Raw genomic sequence first — 24,119 nt, forward strand, 5'->3', positions numbered from 1 at the left:
ATGCAGATTCATGCACATGCAGCTGAGTGTCCCATGCTCATGGCTGTCTGGGTGGAATGGACAAGGGGGATCTGTCAACCAGCACAGACCATATGTGGACTGGAGACAGGCTGTACAGCACATATGGCAGTAAGTACAGAGAAATGTCTACTTTCTAAAAGTCCATCATCTGTTCTTTTTGTTCTTTTTACTTTCTAAAAGTGGCATTTCTGATATAGTAATCTAGAACCCAACTTCACCAGTAAGTAGGATTTCTCACTACCATTCCAACCATAACAAATATGAAAAGATCAGATCACAAATTACCACTTAGGAGCATATAAGGGGATCTTTAATGCTGCTATGAGAAGAGCAGGCTTCACAGTAGAAAAAAATGACAGGGAGTTTCTCACTACCAGGACATCTGAAAGGTATAAGTACAGGTTCTGCCTTTTATTTACATGCACCCTGCCCTATGGGTTACCTAGGGACTACTTTGGGGGTGGCTTATATATATGAAAAGGGGAGTTTAAGGCTTGGCAAGTAGTATAAATGCCAAGTCAAAGTGACAGTGAAACCGCACACACAGGCCTAGCAATTGCAGACCTGAGGCATGCTGAAGGAGCTACTTATATGGGTGGCACAATAAGTGCTGCAGGCCCACTAGTAGCATTTAATTTACAGGCCCTAAACACATTTACTGCACTTTACTAGGCTGAAAAATCACTGCATCCTCTGCCGGATCGACGCAGCGCCTCTTGCCTCTGCACTATATGTTCTGGGTTTTCCTCACATCGTCGCTTGGCATCAAAATATCCCCACATCGCATGAGGAACCAAGGCTATGCTCCTAGAAACCGACACATTGCCTTTCAGCATGGAAAGAAATGAAGCATCACCTTGCAGTGTGGAAATAACAACGCATCACCTTTGCCGCACCAGGAAAAAAGACGCATCACTTTACTTTTCAATGCATCTCCTCCTCTATGACCCCTCTGCATTGTTATTTTTGATGCAGGTACTGTGTGTTAAAAGGATGCAACTATCTTTCTTAGGGATTGAGCCTCATTTACACCTTTTAAAAGTTATATCTTGACTTGTGCATATTGGATTTTATGGTTTTGTTCTTATTTTATTCAGATGAATATTATCAGTTATCCTAAACTTGTGTGTTACTGTATGCGTTATTGCACAATTACTTTAACCATTGCCTTCTACGTTAAGTTTGCCAGCTCTGTACCAAGCTACTGAGGGGTAAGCACAGGATAGTATAGGTTGTGTTGTGACTTACCCTGACTAGGATTGTGGTTTCTACTTGGACATGGTGCATACCTCTGCCAACTAAAGACCTAATTTCTAACATCACCCATATTTGTGTATCTAACATTCTCGTAGTCATGTGTTACTGAATAGTGCTACAGCCCCTCATGATAAACTCCCCTAAATCTGAAGTTATTTATTTTCCTCTTCATTTGCACATTTCTTTCTAAATGACTCAATCCACAACCCCCAAACACCCATACTTTTGCATCCCCCACTAGAACCCTTGAAGCACCTCTCTGCCCACTATTGAATAATTGATCCTTGATCCGCACTACAACTACTGCAGTTAGCGCCGCCATTGTGCCATTTTTTGATGCAAAAGCGGCGCAAACATACAAAATATAATTATATGATAAGATGCAAAGGCGGCACTAATTTTTCATAAATCAGGCCCTAAGTTTCTTTAACATTTCTTTAACATTCAAAATGACTTCTGCATCTTATTACTCTTGATTCACTTGTACATTATCCTCCTTTTAATGACAATTTTACCAAATTTACTCTCAATTTATTTACTCATGTATCTTTATCTACAGCAGAATGTTCCTGTCCTAGTCCTAATTAACCATAACATTATGGAAATTAAATTTAAAACTAGAGAAAAAAGTACCTGTATCCTCATAGTCATCTAGAAGTTGTTTAGCTTTATTTAGTGAGCTTTCCACTTCATTCAGTTTTTTTTCTGTTTTCTTCAGCTTAGTTTCCATCTGTTCACCTTTTTCTGCAGCATTTTCTAATTCTAGCTTTGATTGTTCTTGTATTTCCCTACTGATATGCAGCGAGCTAATGCAATTGTTTATCATCTGTGTTGCTGATAGGTTGCTTGCTAGGTGAGCCTCCTGACAACTTTGTTGCTCCTTTTGTATTGTCCAGTTCATCATCTCCATCATTTTTGTAAGGTCGCTGATTTGTATCTGGTGGTTCTTGTACATCTGAAAAACTGGGAATTGATAGTCTGCTGTTATATAATAAAATGTACAATATCATTCATCATTATAACATCTGACTTTCACAATAACCAGTGCACCAGATCTTTCCAAAAATATCACAGCGGTACAGGAAAAGTCCTGCATTGCTCTTTCAATCTATTCACGGGCACACACCATATATTTTCAGGCACCAAACCCACCATATATTTTCAGGCACACACTCCACATGTGTATATCCAGCATAGTTCTCCAAACAACTCCAGCAACTGATCAGTAAATATATATAAAATTACAGAAACCATGTAAGGAAATTCCTCTTTTTGCATGATCACCCCCAAAAGTTTTGACTGTTGCTGCTGTTTTTTTTTACTTGGAAAGTGCAGTGAGTCCTGCCAATCAGGCCTCAGTGACAGTTGTCTGACCCTTAAAAAAGTATAAGTCTAAATGGTTTACCTAGAATTGTCACAAGTTAACTTACTTATTCCTCCCTATTATATGGTACCGGGGGTGTCTAGGGCCTATAAGGTAAGTGTTTCTCATGGACTGCAGCACTTTTACTGCCACTAGAAGTGTGACAAAGGAAAGCATGACTCCCAGTCTGCCACTGTGAACTGGAAAAACAGTTGTTTAACTGCTAACTCAACTTTGCCTATTAAACCAATGGCAAAGCCCAAACCTTCCTTTTTAATTTTTATATGTCACTCCTAAGGTATGGCTACTCACCCCGAAACGCAGGGTGCATTATATTAAAAAGAAGGACGCAGCTTTTGTAAAAAAATGTACATGTCATGACTAGTAGTCCCTTTGGCAAACACAGATTTACATACTGACAACTCATCAGTACTAACTTGCAAATCGGACTTCAAGGTATCAAAAGAACTGCTGAATTTTGCCTGACGTGTTGCTCAAATCAAATTTAATGTAACTATTTTACAAATGAATGCTTTATAAAGTTGCCACTTTGTTGCCCAAAGATTCCAGTAACCATTTATGGTTGCACACACAGCTGTCTTTTAAACAACATGTTGCTCTCCTTGTGAGAGGTGAGAATGACACTTAGGAAGAGGAGCAAATGGCCTGCTAAGAGAAGAGGTGTGGCATCCTCCTGGCAGGATGGCCAGAGTAGGTGTGAGCCTAGAAGGTGAGCTTCAAAGGTGAACCCTTGCTTGAAGAGTAATTGGTAGTCACACTAAGAAGGGCCTGCTCTTTTGTTTAGTCACACAGGATGGCATCTTGGACAGAGAGAAAAAAGTCTTTGTCAAACTAGTTTTTCGAGGCAAATGTAGCTCCCAGGTAGCACACCTCTGAGTTGGACAAGGGAGCTCCAAACACCAGGAGAAGTGTCTTACCAATTTGGGAGTGGGCAGAATAGTGCATTCTGGGACAGCTAAGTGCCACAGTTCACAGGCAGTCATCATCATGCAGAACAGCACCTTGTTGCCCATTTTCTAGTTAGTTACCACATCACCCCAAGCTAATGGCAACCATAAAAGTGGCAGCCCTGGCACAGAGACCTAAGATCACATTGGCACTGAAGACAGGATCAAGGAAAGACTACCCTGCTGTTCCCTTGCCCCAGCAACGAGATGTTGTACCAAACAATGGACTGCACCTGCTACACCTGTTGACTAGCAAAAAAAGAACTGTGCCTGTGGTGCCCAACTTGTGGAACGGTGCCTACCTATGCCAGACAGAACAAGAGACTCCAAGAGCCATTTGGCTGTTTATCTCTTACAGCCACAGGGACATAAAAAATAAAAATCCTCTACCATCAAGCAATGCCAAGAAGCTTGACTGGCACTAGATGCTGAGGTGCAGCCTGGGAGACCGAGTCCTGACCCTCAAAAGGCACCCCTGTGTTTGCTAGACCCAGAAGAATCATCAGAGTGCAGTTTTTTCACCCAGCAAAGAAGTTATCACCAAGCAAATGAAACTACTGTTTTTGCTGTAACCGGAGATCAGTAGATCAATGGCAGCTGAACCTGTGATGAAGTACACCCAGAATCCGTAGGGGTCTACCTCTGAAGTCAATGTCAGCCCCCACCCCAAGCTTGAGGACCAAGAGGTGGCCACAGGACACCAACATCAGCTCAGTGTTCTCAGCATCTTTGAGCATCTTCAGCATCCTGTTTTCCCTGCATCAGGACCACACCATTGACTTCAACAGCAGTTTGCCCATAAGATTCAGAATTGAACAGAAGATTGCTAAAAGTGACTCGTAATAGTCCCTCTGAACCTGACTTTGTCCCTGCTACTGTTTCCCTATTGGAGTGCCCAAAAAGACTTTTCTAACTTGCTTGCTGTAACTAGCCCTAAATCGTGCATGCAGTAGATTACAAAGATTTTTTTTAATTAGTGAAAAGCAGTGATTTATGTCTTCTTTATAAATTCATATCTCTGGAACCCTCCAGTGGATTTTTTTGGTGTTGAGCTGTCTATTTGAAGATAAAAATGCAACCTATTTTCATAAATTAGTGGTAAATGTTTAGTGCGTTGTGTTTCTTCTTATTCAATGTTTGTGTACTTCTGAATACTTGGAGATTTTCCTTTGATAAGGCTTAACTGCTTTGAGCCAAGGTTTTGCAAATGAACCTGACTGGACTGATACAAAATGTTTGCATTATTAAGAGGTGAGGATTCATGATCACGCCATATGATAATCCATTGTTTCCATACTTAATAAAATAGAAAATAATCATTGAAATATGAGATAAAATAATCTAACTAAAACCTTCCACATAGGTTATGACAACTGTAATTTGGAAGTTGTATTGACTCTTTTACACCTTTCTCTACAACATCTTATAAAGCAATATGCGAAGCCCAGTGCAGTAATTATCATTATTAAAATATTAAAATCTTGATCAAAATATTTCATAGAGAATGAATTATGAATGATAGATGAAGTAAAATATATGAAAGCTTGCTAAATGAGTGCAAGCATTTAGTAAATTACTAATATATATTATTGTGATAATTATGTACATAGACAGTCTACAGATGGATCATCAAAGATCCCCATTGTAAATATAATGTTTTTCCTTCTGTTTTGTCCATGTTCACTGTGTTAACAAAAGATGTATGTCAGGAAATTCAGCAAGATTGTGAGGAAGGCTTTCACTGAAGAAATGTAATTGTAGGAAATTCCACTTTTCTGCGTAGTCATCCCAGATTTTGTGCCTTTTTCTGGACCCTATATTTTTGCTGGCTTTAGAATTTACCCCTGCTATCCTGTGGTGAAGGGTTTGTGTTTCCTCTTTCAACATGGTTGAATTGGCATACTCCTAACTGTACTATTGCTTGTGCATACATTTCTAGCATATGGTACATGATGTACCCTGGGCTTGGAAGTTCACTGCCAATAGTGGACTGCAGCATCAATTGTGCTGCCCACTACAGTGGAATTCCAAACATGGTTTTAGGTCTACCATTGCAGCTTGACTGTAGCAGTGTTAAAAACTGCAATTTTACCTGTCAAAGGTAACCCTTTTGACAAGTAAAAACCTCCCTTTTAAATATTAATGTCATTCCTATGTAGGCCTTGTTGTCCACAAGGCAGTGTGCATGGTAGTTAAATGTAGGACATGTAGAAATTAAATGTTAACATGTTCTGACAGTGACTTGCACCCAACATCTCAATAGCACTGTGGCAGGCCTAGCTGCCTTATATGGAAAACACAATATTGATTAAGAAATCCTAATACTGTATCTTGGAAATTGGGCTAACTAGTTTCTGAAGGCTTATTTACATTAGTTCTCAAACATCTCCCAGCCCCTGCTCAACATTTGAATAGGTATGAAAAAAGGTGTAAAGTATCTCCCAAGAGCAAACAGTAGGCTGACCTGAATGGGCAGATATGTCTCCTTTGAAACCTCCTAGAATATGCAGAGTCGGGCGGGGAGCAACAGTTTAGACATTACAGTGGCAAATCCTGCTTGAGTGACAGGTCTGCTGGCTTTATACATAACACTTTGGGTCAAACCTGAAAGGCAGGGAACATGATTCCAATATTATTCTTGTATATCTACTGTCAGGTTGCTAAAAAACATGGCTTGCCCCACCAAACTACTGTCTCTGAGTTTTAAATATAACACTAGAGGTATACTTGAAAGGACTGGAACAGGATAGCAAGACAATACCTAAGTATTGACTGCCTGGTTGCTGATGAACCCTGTTTTGTTCTAGCCAGAATTGTGTCTCTGAGTTTATTGTGGAAACAGTGGCTACACCAACTGGATGATAGTGTTAGATACAGAAGGATAAATATAGTACGCTCCCAACATACATCCCCATCCCTAAAAGCTCACATTTAGTGTGGCTAAACTCTTGTGCCATCTTGTAAATTCCTAAAGTGGGTAGTGTTGGCACCAGGGACTTTTACCCTATCATTCAGGGTGTGTCCAGGAGTCATTCCCACCCACTTCCTCATGCCAAGCATAAATGTGGCACCTCCAGGCACTCAATCAGAACACAATCTGGACCTGAGGATGAACAGAAGTGGGCTTGACCTGCTGTCTGTGACCTGAGAGGAGTCCTGAGCAACCGGAGCTGCTTCCAGATGCACCCAGGACAAAAGAATTGGCAGCAAGTGTCATAAGGTTTACCTTCTGTTCAAGCTACGCAAATATAACAAACTACAAGAGGCTTCTCAGCTGGGCAGTAGCAAATGGGCTGTGGTGTACTCCTCTGTTGCCCTCTGCCTGACATCCTGTGAGTCATTTAGTGCTTGATTTAGAGTTTGGAGGATGGGTTACTGTGTCACAAACATGATGGATATCCCATCCGCTGTATTACAATTCCCATAAGATGTAATGGAATCGTAATACAGCTGACGGGATATTTGTCACATTTGTGATGGAGTAACTTCATCCGCCAATCTTTAAATCAGACCCCAAGTGCCTCTCCTATGTTTCTGAAGGGCTTTTGGAGTGTATTTCTGTGGTGGATTAGGGCTTAAAGGACATATGGGCTAATTTAGATGTTGATGGGCAGCCTACTTCTCCATCAGAGAGAGGAAGTAAATTGCTCTGTCACCCTGACACGATGTGCAGTCTGCTAAAATGAGAAATAACCTTGAAGCAGGCAGTCATTTCTTAAAGCATTGGCAGAAACTGTCATCCCAGCATTTCCTACAATGCTTTTTGCGGTTCGGTGCAAAGCTCCGTCAATGTCTTTTTTATTTTCAAAAAGAAAATCCAAAAGCAGAATTTGCTCCCCTCCCCATAGGAGACCTTTCACATGACGAGAGTAGCTTTTCACAGTTTTCATTGTCCCTTACCACCAGGGTCTTTCTGGCAGTGACGGGAAGTGAGGATTGACCTCTATTTCTGCCTATCTAAATCAGAACAGTAGAATTGGATGTCTGCCTCTGACAGCTGAGACAGCTCTGTGAAGTAGGCAGTAGTCACAGCCATAACTAAACCGATAATCCACCCACATCTAAATCAGACAGGTGGACATGTATCATGGCAGTATGCATACTCCATGCCCATTGTGTATACATTAGCCTTGATACAAATCAGGCCTTTAATCGGAAGTTAAAATCGCTCACCTGACTGAACATGGTTGGTGTATCTATCCCTTACTCCATCGCAGCCAGCCTCAAATTGAACTTAGGTCAGAAATACCTCAACCATTGACTATTGTTGGCGCTGGAAGAAATTGGGTACTTGTTTGAGGAGGATGAGAGCCCTACTCAAGCAACGACCACAATCATTGTCATGGTGATCCACTAAATTCACTAAATTAACCTGTGCTTAACCCTCTGGTACCTTGACACAAACAAATTCAGGCTTAAAATAGAGGCATTGTGTTAAGTATGTATATTTGTGCAGCATACAAAAAGTAATAAAGTGAAAACATAACACATCCCTAACCAATTTACAATAATAGTACAAATTTCCATAAATAAAATGAGACCAAAATGACAAAAAATCCAATCAGTAAAACTGGACCTATTAAATTTCAAACTTTTAAAAGCACAACATGCTATTGACAATCATCTGGTCAAGCTAGATCGGGGACTGAGTTAGTCCTGCTGGAAAAGTTACCTTGCCAAAGTCAGATATGGAGAGTCCAGTTCATAGCGAGGGAGGACGAGTAGAACAGGGTAAGTGCTGTAGATGGTGATTGCTTTAGCGCAGACAGCAGGCATGGCATCACAGATGGTTTCCACTGTCCTCGCTGTAGAGCACAGATCAGTTGGGCAATAGACCATTGCTGCTTAAGCTTCATGTTGGAGGTTATCGCAGGCTGTGGTTGGTGTAGCGCAAAGTAAAGATCTTTTGTTGCCGGGCATCTCTGGTGTTCACTGTAGCTCAAAGTGTTACGTTTACCAGAACTTCATGTTGGCAGTCATTGTGTGCCTGTTTGCAATCCTGAAGAGCTCAAAGCTTCAGGATCTCTCTCTTTCTTTACAGAGGAGTGCACTCTGATGCCAGCAAAAGGTCCAGGATCCAGGGAGGCACCTCTTGTGGATCAGGAACTCACTCTAGCAGAGGCCAGCTGGGCTTAGGAAGTCCTGTTGCACCTGGTCAGCTGCACAGTTGCAAGGAGGCCTCTGGAGCTTGTTGTGTCCCTGTAGCTCAGAACAGGTGGTCAGCAAACTGACCCTTGGGATTACTCTGGTTGTCCTGGGTTCAAGGAGATTGTCCTCTCTCCTTCAAGCAGCAGAGCACGACTCAAGCAGCAGCGCATCCCTCCCAACAACAAGACAGGCCTAAAATAGTAGGGCAGTTCTCTGGTAGCAGCAGGAAAGACCTCGGACAATCAAGGCAGGCCACAAGCTGCAGGGCATTCATCGGAACTACAAAGCAGTCCTTCTGAAGTCTTCCAAAGGTCCAGAAGTGTACTGAAGGAAACTTGAAACTTGAAATTTCTACTTGTTCCCCCTTGAAGTTACTATTTCCTAAATGCAATAAGGTAACCCAATGTTATCCTCTGAGAGAGGTAGGCCTTACAGTAATGACAAACAAATCAGTAGTTTTTTACTACCATGACATTCCCTACTCTTTAAGTACACTACACCATGACTGTTTAGGACCTACTTGAAAAGGGATGTATATGTATTAAAAAGGAAGGTTTAGAACTGACAAATGTTTTATTCCAGATTCAATTAGTAGTATAAAAGTGCACATTAGCTGTAATAGACAGCCTGAGGAAGGTTTAAAAGTGCTTCTTTAGTGGATGGAAAAATAGGTGCATCAGGCCCACTGCCAGCATTGAATTTTACAGACGCTGGGCACATGTAGTACCACTTTACTTTGGGTCTTATAAGTATATTAATTGTCACAATTGAGTGTAAGGCAATTTTACCATTTTAGGGGACAGAGTGCAAACATTTTGGGCCAGATGTATGATCACGGCCCATTGCAATTCGGTAATAGCGATTTTTAAGAAATCGCTATTACCGACTCGCAAAGAGCCATGTATCACGTTTGCGAATCGGTAACAGCAATTTCTTAAAAATCGCAAATGCTATTACCGAATCGCAAATTGTGATACCGGCCCCATTCGCAGCTATGGGCCTGTTGGCCCATAGCTGCAAATTTTTTGCATTTCCCAAATTGCGATTTCTGAACCAGAAATCGCAATTTTGGAAATGCAAAAGGCCAGGGTGCTGGGGGCCTAAGTCCCCCTCTCCTGCACCCCAATTTTTCTTTTGAACATGTAAGGTACACACATGCCAAAAGGGCATGTGTGATTTACATGTTTAATTTAAAAATGCAGTTTAACTGCATTTTAAAATTTTGCACCAGGTTACCACCTGGTTGCAAAGCATGGTATTTTGCATGTGCAAAATGCCATGTTTGGGAAAATCGCAATTTGTGATTTTTTCCTGAATAGCCTTGCGACCTGGAAATTGTGAATTGCAAATTGCGACTTGCAATTTCCAGGTCGCAACGCAAAAAATCGCTATTTTAGCGATTTCTTAGTTGTGGTCTGCGAATGCATTTCATGCATCGCAGACCACGGTTTTGCACTCGCAAACGGCCGATTTTACCGTTTACGAGTGCAAAATAATTTCATACATCTGGCCCTTTGTCACTAGTTAGCAAGTCTTAAAGCAAATCCTGTTCAGTGGCCCCTCTCAGAAGGGGTGTTGTCTTCATGGAGCCCTCTAGCAGGTAGTTTTTACCTTAAAATTTAAAAATTCAAAGCTCTGGTTCGACTGATTATAGTTTTGCCATTTTAATACATTTTAATTTATCTAAATTGGTGTGGGAATTCTCTAGTGTTCTGTGTCCACCTTATTACTGTTTGGGTGCATCCTTAACACTTTACACATGGCCTCTAAGTTAAGCCTGCCTGCTTTTGTGTCAAACTACCTGAGGGTTTATCACAGTTTACATTAGTGACTATTTTTGGTTGATTTTGACAGGGATGTGGCTGTTGCTTGAGCAGGGTTTCACCATTCAACCAACAATCACATTTCTTATACATATCTATCAAGGGTAGGTAATAAAAATAGAGGAGTGACAAAAGGTGAGCATCTCCATTTTAATTCTGATAGGATTCTTCACTCTCTGCACAGAAAAATAATTGAACGGAATAATAACACACTCCAGGTAGAACTTCTGATAAGCTGAATGAATCTTATTGTTGGTTTGTGAAACATTATATTAAAATTCTTTTTTCACGGGAATTAAAGAGTTAAATTATAAAGTTGATAGGGCTAGTTGGACTGTTGCGGACCTATTTGGATTCAATATTTTACAAATACTCAAATCTGATTTGACAAGAAAATCTGTTGACCCTTTCACTTTCTCAAGCTCAAAGTAAGGTCCTGGAAACCTGAATGGCTGGCCACAAGTTCAGGAAACATTTCTGGCTACCATTAATTGATGTAAGAGCCTAAAGTGACGTAAAAATCACATAAGAGGTCATGGTATGTACCTCTAGACCAACAAGCTGAAGGCCAGGCTGTAAATTCAACCTAGGTGTGCATGGCTGAAGACCATGTGCATTGAAGGTGTGCTATCTGTGTACTGTTGAGGCAAACCAATCTGTGTCATTGTAAATTTAAGCAACAGTTGATAAAGAGGTTAAATACAAAGACAAAATAAAGAACACAAAACTCAGGGAGCGTTTATATGCCAAAATTGGATACAAAGAAGGAAGTATTGTTGCCAAAAACACTTGAATATAGTTCTGATAGAACAATGTAAAGTGTAAATACATTGAAATACAGGATATCATAATATCAGAAGCCAGTTAAGAACTTAACCTATGAGGACTGGACAATACAGAACAGTTTTCACCCATGACTCATTCTTTAGATTAATTCCACTTATTAACACAACATAAACTCTTAGAACAAAGGAAGAGGGGGCACTCAAGAGGTACTAGTGTGAAAAGAATACATGCAATATGCGGTGGTTATGACATCATAAGAGTATAAAAGCCAGTCTGAGTGATGCAACAAATGTAATTGTGCTCCGAACAATTGCAACTGGGCTCACCCTACTAAAATATGCACTAAACACAATTGAGAAAGAGGGTTTTTTGTTGGGAATTTCTCTCCAGAGAATCTCAATGAAAACATACCACTATATACACACAATAAAGAGGCTGAAAAAATGTATGTAGATGTACACAATGGGCAAGCATGGTGAGAGGAAGCAAAGCGAACAGGGGGGGTATCAAAAATGTATACATAACAATTACACACTACGCATTTTACTTAGAACACAATGAGGAAAAAGGAGAATAATCTACAGTCCTTGTTTAGAGTTTAGTGGATGGAATACTTCATCACATATGTGGTGTTATCACCATGGCACTTGTAGTATGAGGGCTGAAAAATCTTTCACATTTTGAAGGAGTATCTAGTCTTCTAATCTCTACATAAGGCCCTATGTTGAATACCCTCCTAAAAATAACAGGGGTTCAAACAGGGAATAATAGTGACAGCTGCCTTCAGACTAAATCCAACTTTATCCCAAATAATCTGATGATAAATAAACTCCAGCAAACTGGCCTGATATAAAATACAGGAACCTGACCTAAACACAGAAACATGTCATAAAAGTTCATAAGGATGATAGATGAATGAATACTAAACCTCTTGAAAAAGGTAGATATGTTATCCTTTAAGAAAGTGATAACACCTAAAGGAAACACATATCTATTGAACATGGAATATAATTTAAAAATCTTACATGCACACTACAAAAATGCAATTCAGTGATAATGAATCAAACTGATAGGAGAGAGAGTTATTTTGAATGTAGAATTACACCAATGTTTGAAAAGTGATCTTTAGGTGGAAAAGAGCTTTGGACGAAGTCATGTAAGGAATATATAAATCAAGTAATCCTGTGGCCCCACTGTGTATATTCATTGTATGGAAAAAAACAGGGATACAGGCTAACAGGTTAATTGAAATCTTTGGATCGGAGAAGGCTACTGCAGAGGATTTCAGTATCCTTGGTAAAAGTAATCACCCTTCTTCATAGAGTATTTTGTATCTGGAGTTCCTGAGATCAAAGCATAATTGCTACATCAAGGAGAAAAACTGAACAAAGATGTCACGATTCACCCTGGGCTTGCCGGCGACACTGGAGAGGGATGGTGAGCGGCCCCGGTTCCTGCAAGTCCTGCTCTGGCCTAGGTAGGGGCGACCCCTTCCGGTAGCCACAGTGCTGTTGACAATAGTAAGCCACTACAGTCCATGCCCTCCAGAAGGAGTCCCAGAGGAAAAACCCCAAGGGGGAAAAAACCTCCAACAGGAACTCCCTGAAACAGAAGGAGGACACAAGGATTAGAACTCAGGATCCTGGAAATCTGGAAGACTGAAGACAGAACAAGAACGACTGGCATCTCAAACGAAAACCAGCCGGAGCGTGACCACCACCGCTGAAATGTTGCAACGCAATGAGAAGAAGAAAGGATTCCCCTTATATACCCCTAGACAGGAAGTGATAAACAGGAAGAAGTTACACCACCATCTTGGCTTGGGAAGAAGCCATAACTAAAGATAGAAAATATACCCCTGTACAAGAGGAACAGATTCATGCAGGGAAGAAGGGAAGTGCACAGCATGCTGGGAAGGAGAAGGCATGCTTTAAAACAATGCATGTCAAATGGGGAAGGCCCTAAGGCGTGTGGCAGGTGAGTGATGCTAGGGGGGGAGGCCCAGACACCCTAAAACAGTGTGTGCTACACGGACCAGGCACAGCGAGAACCACAACCCAATTCTGGGTCTCCGACCCCACCGCGCTCTGATAACAGCGCGCGGCCGGAGAAAAGGGCCGCCGCGGGCACCGCGACCCTTTACCCGGATCGCGGCTTCGTCCGCGGCCTGGCCGTGGGCCGCCGCAGCTTCCCCCGCGGCTTGGACGGGATGTGCCGCAGCGGCCCGCAGCGCAACAAAAGAATGCATTCATGATAAAGAGGTTTAGAGTAACAGGATATTCAGAGAAATAGCACATTCAAAACGAGGGATGGCACCTTTTAAAGTAGGAACAACAAAAAGATGAGGCAGAAACAACATAAGTCCTCGTAATCCCTAGATACAGTTGTTACATAAATAAGATTAAAGGGATATAGAAAAATACTCGATAACAGAAGTGGCAGGTGAAAGACAGATCACATGTAAAAAACTGTTCCAGAGAAGTCGCCGTCCATTGTCACCTTAACGCACTGATATCATGTAGAGAGTTGATAGGAGAAGGGGGCTGTGAGAAGAAATTAAAAAATATTATGAAAGCAGTGCCTGGATAACCCAAAGGGTGATAAGGCGCTCTACAAATTTGATGATTGATTGAATGATAGATTGAAAACTTGAATGGAGCATGTGCCTTTGTCAGCCATTTTAGAGAACACAGTTCAACTAATGTAGCACAACTAATGTAGCACAAATGAATTACTTGGCATCATTAAATCTATGAAGCACAACCAGGAAGATTATTGATTAGCACCATTAAGAGAAGTACAGACTATGTAAATATACTTAATTTGTGGAACTAACTGTCCACCTTTGAGCAGATACGGGCTGTAACCAAACATGGCTTGCCGTGCAAATCATAATTCACACACAAATGCAATGAACTTCAGAGGCTTTTTAAAACATATGTTAAGTTGCATATCTAGAATGAATAGATAGACTCAGACATGATATAGCCTACTTTATAACTGTTTGACAAACTCTCACACTTATTTGATGATGTCATCATTGGTGGCATTTGAGGTGTCATCAATGATGTCGTTGAACATTTCATGAGTGATATAATGCATGATTTTATTAGCAGTGCATGGTAGGATCACAAGATATAGTTAACTCGCTGAACTGATGAATTTCAGTGGAGAGAGTGACCTCTCCATTAAGAGCAGTTCTTAAAGTGAAGGCTGCGCTTAGTAGGAGTTTGGTCAATTTTGGGACTTACATGTGTGAAGTGAGCAGCTTCTCTACCAATAGTTGAGCACAGCATAAAGTCTGTGCTCAGTAGGGGCTCACCCACATAATGACACTTGGGAATCTGGAACAACACACCTGTTTGTGAAGAGTTGTGCACATGGCGAAGCTGTGCATTGTAGGGGCTTGGTGATGTAATGCTCTTTGGATGTAGTGAGGAACTGACTTCTGCAAAAAAAAAAAGCACTGTATAGGGCGAAGCATGTGCATAGTAAGTAGGAGCTTAACCATATAATGTGGCTTGGGTGTGGTGAAGGACTGACCTCTCCATGTTGAGCTCTGTACAAGGTGAAGGATGTGCATAGTCAGGCTTGCCTCACAATGTGGTTTGGCTGTGGTGGGGGACTGACATCCCTGTGAAGATATCTGTACAGGGAGAAGACAGTGCATAATAGAGGCTTGCTCACGTAATGAGGCTTGGGTATAGTGAGGAACTGGCTTCTCCATAAAGAGCTCTCTACAAGGTGAGGACTATGCATAGTAGGATTCTTGCCTACATAATGTGGCATGAGTGTGGCAGGAAGAAGCTGTGTGTAGTAGGACCTTGCTCAGTTAATGAGGCTTGGCTATGGAAAGGGACTTGCCTTTTGATAAAAAGCTCTAAACAGGGTGAAGGCTGTCTGTACAAAGGGCTTGCCCACACAATGAACCTTGGGTGTGGTGAGGGAATGGCTTGTCCATGTAGTGCTCTGTACAGGGTAAAGGTCGTGAGTGTTTCGGGCCTGTGCATGTAATGGACCTTGGGTGTGGTGAGGGGCTGGCCTCCCCATAAAGAGCTCTTTAAAGGGCAAAGACTGTGAGTAGTAGGGGCTTGCCCCTGTAATGAACTTTGATGTGGTGAGTGTGGGAGACTGGCCTGGCTTTTAGTGGGTACCAGAGGTACTTACACCTTGTGCCAGGTCCAGTTATCCCTTATTAGTGTAGAAGAGGTGTTTTTAGCAGCTTAGGCTTATAGAAGGTAGCTATGGCAAAGCAGCTTAGGCTGAACTAGGAGACATGTAAAGCTCCTACTATACCACTTATATCATATGCACAATATAATAAGAAAACACAATACAAAGAGTTACTAAAAATAAAGGTACTTTATTTTTAGGACAATATGCCAAAAGTATCTCAGTGAGTACCCTCAGTGAGAGGATAAGATATATACACAAGTTATATGTACACCAACCAAAATTAGGTAAGTAATAGCAAGAAAAGTAATGCAAAAAGTGTAGAATTACAATAGATTGCAGTAGGAGCACATAGGTATAGAGGCAACACAAACCATATACTCCAAAAGTGGAATGCGAACCACAAATGGACCCCACACCTATGTGAGCTTGTAGAGGGTCGCTGGGACTGTAAGAAAACAGTGAGGGTTAGAAAAATAGCCCACCCCAAGACCCTGAAAAGTAGGAGTAAAGTACACCTACTACCCCAAGAGAGCACAGAAGTCGTGATTCTGCAGGAAGAACAAACACCAGCAATGCAACAACAGTGGATTTCCAGACCTGATCACCTGTAAGACAAGGGGACCAAGTCCAATAGTCGCGACAGTCTCGAGAGTGGGCAGGAGCCCAGGAAATGCCAGCTGAAGATGCAAGGAAGCTGCCACCTGTTGGAAGAAGCTTGGAGTTCTGCAAGAAAGAAGAGGACTAGGCACTTCTCCTTTGGAAGACTGATGTCCCATGTCGCGATGAAGCTTGCATAGGTGTTCCCACGCAGAAAGACAGCAAACAAGCCTTGCTAGCTGCAAGGGTCGCAGTAGAGGTTTTTGGGTGCTGCTGTGGCCCAGGAGGGACCAGGATGTAGCCACTTGGAGGAGGAGACAGAGGGGGCGCCCAGCAACTCCGGGAGCCCTCACAGAAGAAGGTAGCACACGCAAAAGTACCCGAACAGGCACTTGGAAGAAAAGTGAACCAGAGTCCATGCAAAGTCTCAAAAGGGAGTCCCATGACGCCGGAGGACAACTCAGAAGGTTGTGCACTGCAGGAAGGAGTGCCGAGGACCTAGGCTTGGCTGTGAACAAAGGAAATCCTGGAAGAGTGCACAGGAGCCGGAGCAGCAGCAAACCACGCGGTACACAGCAATGCAGTCTAGCGTGGTGATGTAAGGACTTACCTCCACCAAACTTGAACTGAAGAGTCACTGGACTGTGGGAGTCACTTGGACAGAGTTGCTGTGTTCCAGGGACCACGCTCGTCAGCATGAGAGGGGACCCAGAGGACCAGTGTTGCAGTCTTTTGGTGCCTGCGTTATCAGGGGGAAGATTCCATCGACCCACGGGAGACTTCATCGGAGCTTCTGGTGCAGGGTGGAGGGGACCAAGTCCAATAGTCGCGACAGTCTCGAGAGTGGGCAGGAGCCCAGGAAATGCCAGCTGAAGATGCAAGGAAGCTGCCACCTGTTGGAAGAAGCTTGGAGTTCTGCAAGAAAGAAGAGGACTAGGCACTTCTCCTTTGGAAGACTGATGTCCCATGTCGCGATGAAGCTTGCATAGGTGTTCCCACGCAGAAAGACAGCAAACAAGCCTTGCTAGCTGCAAGGGTCGCGGTAGAGGTTTTTGGGTGCTGCTGTGGCCCAGGAGGGACCAGGATGTCGCCACTTGGAGGAGGAGACAGAGGGGGCGACCAGAAACTCAGGGGCCCTCACAGAAGCAGGCAGCACTCGCAAAAGTACCCTAACAGGCTCTTGGAAGAAAAGTGAACCGCAGTCCATGTGAAGTCACAAAAGGGAGTCCCACGATGCCGGAGGACAACTCAGAAGGTTGTGCACTGCAGGAAGGATTGCCGGGGACCAAGGCTTGGCTGTGCATGAAGGAAATACTGGAAAAGTGCACAGGAGCCGGAGCAGCTGCAAACCACGCGGTACACAGCAATGCAGTCTAGCTTGGGGAGGCAAGGACTTACCTCCACCAAACTTGGACTGAAGAGTCACTGGACTGTGGGAGTCACTTGGACAGAGTTGCTGTGTTCCAGGGACCACACTCGTCAGGATGAGAGGGGACCCAGAGGACCAGTGTTGCAGTCTTTTGGTGCCTGCGTTAGCAGGGGGAAGATTCCGTTGACCCACGGGAGATTTCTTCAGATCTTCTGGTGCAGGGTGAAGGCAGGCTACCCCCAGAGCATGCACCACCAGGAAACAGTCGAGAAAGCTGGCAGGATTATGCGCTACAATGTTGCTGGTAGTCGTCTTGCTACTTTGTTGTGGTTTTGCAGGTGTCCTGAGCAGTCAGCGGTCGATCCTTTAAAGAAGGTGAAGAGGGAGATGCAGAGGAACTCTGGTGAGCTCTTGCATTCGTTATCTGAGGAATTCCCCAAAGCAGAGACCCTAAATAGCCAGAAAAGGAGGTTTGGGTCCCAAGTTAGGAGGATTGGGTACCAAGAGAGGTAAAAGCCTATCAGAAGGAGCCTCTGACGTCACCTGCTGGCACTGGCCTCTCAGAGCAGTCCAGTGTGCCCCCAACACCTCTGTTTCCAAGATGGCAGAGGTCTGGGACACACTGGAGGAGCTCTGAGCACCTCCCCTGGGAGGTACTGGTCAGGGGAGTGGTCACTCCCCGTTCCTTTATCCAGTTTCACGCCAGAGCAGGGCTGCGGGATGTCTGAACCGGTGTAGACTGGCTTATGCAGAGATGGGCACCATCTGTGCCCATCAAAGCATTTCCAGAGGCTGGAGGAGGCTACTCCTCCCCAGCCCGTCACACCCATTTCCAAAGGGAGAGGGTGTAACACCCTCTCTCAGAGGAAATCCTTTGTTCTGCCTTCCTGGGCCAGGGCTGCCTGGAACCCAGGAGGGCAGAAACCTGTCTGAGGGATTGGCAGCAGCAGCAGCTGCAGTGGAGACCCCGGAAAGGCAGTTTGGCAGTACCAGGGTACTGTGCTAGAGACCCAGGGGATCATGGAATTGTCCCCCCAATAGCAGAATGGTATTGGGGTGACAATTCCATGATCTTAGACATGTTACATGGCCATGTTCGGAGTTACCATTGTGAAGCTACACATAGGTAGTGACCTTTGTGTAGTGCACGCCTGTAATGGTGTCTCCGCACTCACAAAGTCCCGGGAATTTGCCATGAACGATGTGGGGCACCTTGGCTAGTGCCAGGGTGCCCACACACTAAGTAACTTTGCACCCAACCTTCACCAGGTAAAGTTTAGACATATAGGTGACTTATAAGTTACTTAAGTGCAGTGGTAAATGGCTGTGAAATAACATGGACGTTATTTCACTCAGGCTGCAGTGGCAGGCCTGTGTAAGAATTGTCAGAGCTCCCTATGGGCGGCAAAAGAAATGCTGCAGCCCATAGGGATCTCCTGGAACCCCAATACTTGGGTACCTCAGTACCATATACTAGGGAATTATATGGGTGTACCAGTATGCCAATGTGAATTGGTAAATTTAGTCACTAGCCTGTTAGTGACAACTTTGGAAAGCAGAGAGAGCATAACCACTGAGGTTCTGGTTAGCAGAGCCTCAGTGAGACAGTTAGGCATCACACAGGGAACACATACAGGGCACACTTATGAGCACTGGGGCCCTGTCTGGCAGGGTCCCAGTGACACATAGACTAAAACAACATATATACAGTGAAATATGGGGGTAACATGCCAGGCAAGATGGTACTTTCCTACAGTGAGGAATTGGCATCTCCCTGATTAGCACTATACAGGACGAAGGTTGTGCGCTGTAGCATTTTCTCCATGTAATGGGGCTTGGGAATGGTGAGGGACTGATCTCTCCTTGATGATTTCTCTACAAGGCAAAGGATGTGCATAGTAGGTGTTACCTATGTAACAGGCTTGGATGTGGTGAGGGACCGGCCTCTGTTAAAAGCTGCCTACAGGGTGAAGGCTGAGTGGATTAGAAGCTTCCTTATGTAATGGGTCTTGGGTGTCTTGAGGAAGTGGCTATGATGAGCTCTGTGAAGGGCAATGGATATGTGTAGAAGGGGCTTCCTCACATAATATGTTATATTAGGTTGATTTGTATAGCACACTAATCACCAGAGAGGGTATCCAGGTGCTTAGGCAGGTGTGTAGGTGTGAGGTCCCTAAGGTGCTTAAACAAACTCAAGAACTGAGCAGGAGGTTCTGATGTGTTGCAGGAGATCGCTCCCTGACTTGTGACGTGTGTGGTGCAGGGCTGATCTTTCTGTGAAAGGCTCTCTACAGAATGAAGAATGGGTTGGGTGTGGTGAGGGACTAGCCTCCCTGTAAACAAGTCTATACAAGGTGAAGGATGTGCGTAACAGAGACTTGTCCAGGAACTGAGGTTTGTGTGTGGTGAGGGACTGATGTGAAGAGCAATGGACAGGGTGTAGCATGCGCATAGTTGGTGCTTGACCATGTAATGTGGCTTGAGTGTGGTTAGATATTGGCCTCTGCAACATGATTTCTGTACAGGGTAAAGGGTTGAGTAGTAGGGGCTTGCCCACATTAATGGGCTTGGGGTGGTGAGGGACTGGCTGCTCATGAACAGCTTTGTAGAGGGTGATGGATGTGCATAGTAGGGGCTTCCCAGTGAAATGGGACTTGAAGACGTGATGGACTGGACTCCCCATGAAGAGTTCTGTAGACTGGGTGAAGACTGTGAGTAGTAGGTTCTTGCCAACATAATGGGGATTGAGTGTTATGAGGGATGGGCTTTTTCATTAAGAGCTCTTAGCAGTATGAAGGTTATGTGCAGGAGGGGCTTTCCCACGTAAGGAGATTTGGCTTTGAGGAGTGGCTTACCTCTCAATGAAGGGTTCTTAACAGGATGAAGGGTATCCGTATTAGGGGCTTGCCCACATAATGAGGCTCAGGTGTAACCAGTGACTGGTTATAAAATTAAATAATACTAACAGATTAGGCCCCCAGCTTTCAGTACTGACTCAGTGCGGGGTCCCCGGATTCCAATAATGATTCAGTGGGGGTCCCTTGGATCCAGCAATGATAAAAGTGGGGGTCCAAAGAAGTCAAAAGGTTGGGAACCACTGGTATAGCCCACTAGTCACCTGAGAGGGTGGGATGGGTATGCCCAGAAGGGTGGGACAGGTTTGCCCAGAAGTGGGTCCTGTGCACACTGTGTCATGGGAACCAAGCTATTCCTGGCTGATGAGTCCATAACTAGGGTGAAAGCAGTCATGTGTTGCTTGTGTTCCGGTTCAGGTAGAACATGGCTTGCAGTTTGGACAGGACTGTTCCCATTGGAGCAGGGTCAAAACTGATTTGCATATGGCTGGGTCCAAGCTGAGGTGACATGGAGTGTAAAATAAAGATGGACTGTAATGGGACCCAGGCTAATTACCTGTTGCTGAGATTAAATCAAGCATACTATCCATTACTTGGATACCGTGAAAATCACAATAGTTAGAAATGGACCTACGGGGAACACAAACCTTATACAAAGAAAGTGGAATGCGAATGTTGGATTCCCACCTAGGCAAGTGTAGTGTGTAGAGGGGTGCTGGTAGTATTAGTAAACCAAAGGTAAGTAATAGAATCCACCCAGAGCCCAGGAAAGCAGGAGTAAATCACAGTAACTTTCCTATAACACACACAAACACAAGAAAGAAGGTTATGCAAGAACCAGAAGAGACTGCAAAACACCAACTGTGGATTCCTGGGCCTGAAGACCTGTGGAAGAAGGGGACCAAGTGCAAGAAGCACAGAAGAAGCCAGGGAGATCAGGAGCCCCTGATGGACAGGGGTGTGCTCACTCCCATTTCCTTTGTCTAGTTTCACGCCAGAGCAGGCACTGGGGGGTCCCTGAACCGGTGTAGACTGGTCTATGCAAGGAGGGCACCAAATGTGCCCTTCAAAGCATGTCCAGGGGCTTGGGGAGGCTCCCCCTCACAAGCCTGTAACACCTATTTCCAAAGGGAGAGGATGTAACATCCCTCTCCCAAAGGAAATCCTTTGTTCTGCCTTCCTGGGCTTGAGCTTTCAAGCAACAGGAGGGCAGAAACCTGTCTGTGAGGTGGCAGCAGCTGGGGATGCCTGGAAAACCTCAGAAGGCTGGAATAGCAATACTGGGGGTCCTCTAAGGAGCCCCCATAGTGCATGGGATCATACAACCAATGCTTGCAAAAGCCTTGGGGTATGATTCCAACATGTTTAATACCAAACATTCCTATGTTCAGAGTTACCATAATGTAGCTGTACCAAATGGCGTCCCGCACTCACGAAGTCCAGGCAAATGATCCTGGAGGTCGTGGGGGCACCTGTGCTAGTGCGGGGGTGCCCTCACACACAGGTACTCTGCACCCTGCCCTCATGGCTGGAGGGCCTGTTATAGTGGTGACTTATAAGTGACATGGTGCAGTGTAAATGGCAGTGAAAGGGTGCATGCACCTTTTCACGCAGGCTGCAATGGCAGTCCTGCAGAGGCCTTTGCATGGGCTCCCTATGGGTGGCAAAAGAAATGCTGCAGCCATAGGGATCCCCTGGAAGCCCAATGCCCTGTGTACCTATGTATCATATACTTGGGACTTATGAGGGGGCACCAGTATGCCAATTTTGGGTGGAATACTAGGTTACCAGTATGCAACAACCATAATTTAGAGGAGAGAGAGCATAAATACTGGGGTCCTAGGTAGCAGGATCCCTGTAAACATAGTCAAGCACACTGACATCAGGCCCAAAATGGGGGTAACCATGGCAAAAAGAGTGTACTTTCCTACACACATCCATTACAGCACTTAAGGGCATGGTCCCTGCATCCTGATAACTTGAAAGAAAAGGGGACAGGGTGAGCACATCCTAAACTCAAGCGGATACCCTGGCTAAACATAGACAACATTTAGTGACAATTATTTCAATACTTGGCCTGTGCAAAGTATAAACTGCACCTGAGTAATTGGAGTATGTAGGAGGCTGGTCTGGTTTGTGGTTGGTACCAAAGGTCCTTACACCTTATACCAGGTCCAGTTATCCCTTTTTAGTGAAATGTAGTCAGTGTCTAGAAGCCAGGCTCTCTAGGGGTAGTGTGGATGAGCAGCCAAGGCCTAACTAGGTATTGCATGCAAAGATCATGCAATACCACTGTAGTCACAAAGTACTCACACAAATGAAAGAAAATACTCAGTATTATAAAAATAGAGGTACTTTATTTTGGTGACACAACTGCCCAAAATACCTTAGAGACTATAGTCCCTTAGGAGGTAAGTAATATACACAGTATATACACTAGAATGCAGAATTAGCTGTAAAGCCTGGCTTCTAGACACTGCCTACATTTCACTAATAAGGGATAACTGGACCTGGTATAAGGTATATGGTGTAAGTACCATAGGTACCCACTACAAACCAGGCCAGCCTCCTACAATGTCATGTTATGTTGTTATGTTATGTTATGTTATATTTGTTTAAATCAGAGATTTTCCTTTTGGACTTTGGTCCAGATTTACACAGAAGAAAAGTTGCTGCACTGTCTTAAATCAACACGAGAGATCAAAACAGCACCATATTTACAAAGATTCTGGAGCACTTTTTTTTTGCATGCGCCAATGCACATAGCCTTGTGTCGAAGTGTAATTTGTGGAAGCATAGGTTTTGTGCTGGACAGGGTTCTTTCCATGTACAATTCAGCACACATGCAAAGTGGGAAAACAAGAAGAAATTAAAACATTTCTCCTCATTGCGCCTGCTTCAAGGAGGCACGGGATTTTGGCACATATCCCTGTCTATAATTCTTTGTAGAAAGAACTCTAAAGGCTAAAATCCATATGTGTTTGCATAGGAACACCTGATTGATGCAAAGTTAAGCAAGGCAGAACATTACACAGCTTTGTGCCACTTTGGGTGCTTTGTGCTACTTTGGGTTACAATACAAGGCAAATCACAATTTCCTTTAGAATCTAAAGTTTAAATTGTAAATTCACCTAGAGCACTTTGCATCAGGTTTCCTTTAAAAAAGTAGTGCACACTCAACAGTAAGTGTTTGTAAATCTGGGCTGCTGTCTGTGAAATGGAAGTAGAAATCTTTCAGCGGGGCAAGATTGAAGGCTGTAGCCAAGAAAGTTCTCCCAAAGTCAGATAGATGTTGGATTAAGTCCCACTCAAGCCATTGGATTTTGCTAGGAATACTCAGAGATGGAAAATTCTTACTTTGGCTGCATACTGTTAGCACCTTCACACATCAAGATTTCAGTGTTCAGATTTGGTCTCTTTTACAAATCTCAGAATCCTTCAGAGGGACCACATTGCAGGCTGTATCCAAAGATGAGGTCTTCAAGCCCACATACCTTCTCACGAGAGCCCACTAAAATGTATTCACTGCTGTGGAGAAGCTCCAGGTGGGAGAAACTAGTTTGTTTAGCCCAGCAAAGTTTCTTCTTTGGCGTATTGGCTTGGGTGGTTGTTGCTGGTCCACTAGAAGTCTAGAAGTCCATATATAAGTTTAAACCTCGTAGTAAGTTTACTACTTGTGGTGTATGTTATATGTCTCCATCCTCGGAATAGTGCAATTTGATAACTCTTGTGTGGGTGGGTGGCCTGACCCCTCCT

General features: G+C 43.8%; 1 protein-coding gene across 2 annotated transcripts in view; it reads right to left on the reverse strand.

Moving 5' to 3' along the window:
• The window catches only part of LOC138296275 (B-cell differentiation antigen CD72-like), a 383,066-nt gene that overhangs the window by 315,240 nt on the left and 43,707 nt on the right, over window positions 1–24,119 (reverse strand). For both annotated transcript variants that reach the window (XM_069235260.1, XM_069235250.1), the window contains exon 4: window positions 1,912–2,241. In XM_069235260.1, coding sequence (XP_069091361.1) covers window positions 1,912–2,241 — 330 coding nt within the window. The remainder of the gene's footprint in view (window positions 1–1,911; window positions 2,242–24,119) is intronic.

The sequence above is a fragment of the Pleurodeles waltl genome, chromosome 1_2 (assembly GCF_031143425.1).
Source record: "Pleurodeles waltl isolate 20211129_DDA chromosome 1_2, aPleWal1.hap1.20221129, whole genome shotgun sequence".
NCBI classification, from domain to species: domain Eukaryota; kingdom Metazoa; phylum Chordata; class Amphibia; order Caudata; family Salamandridae; genus Pleurodeles; species Pleurodeles waltl.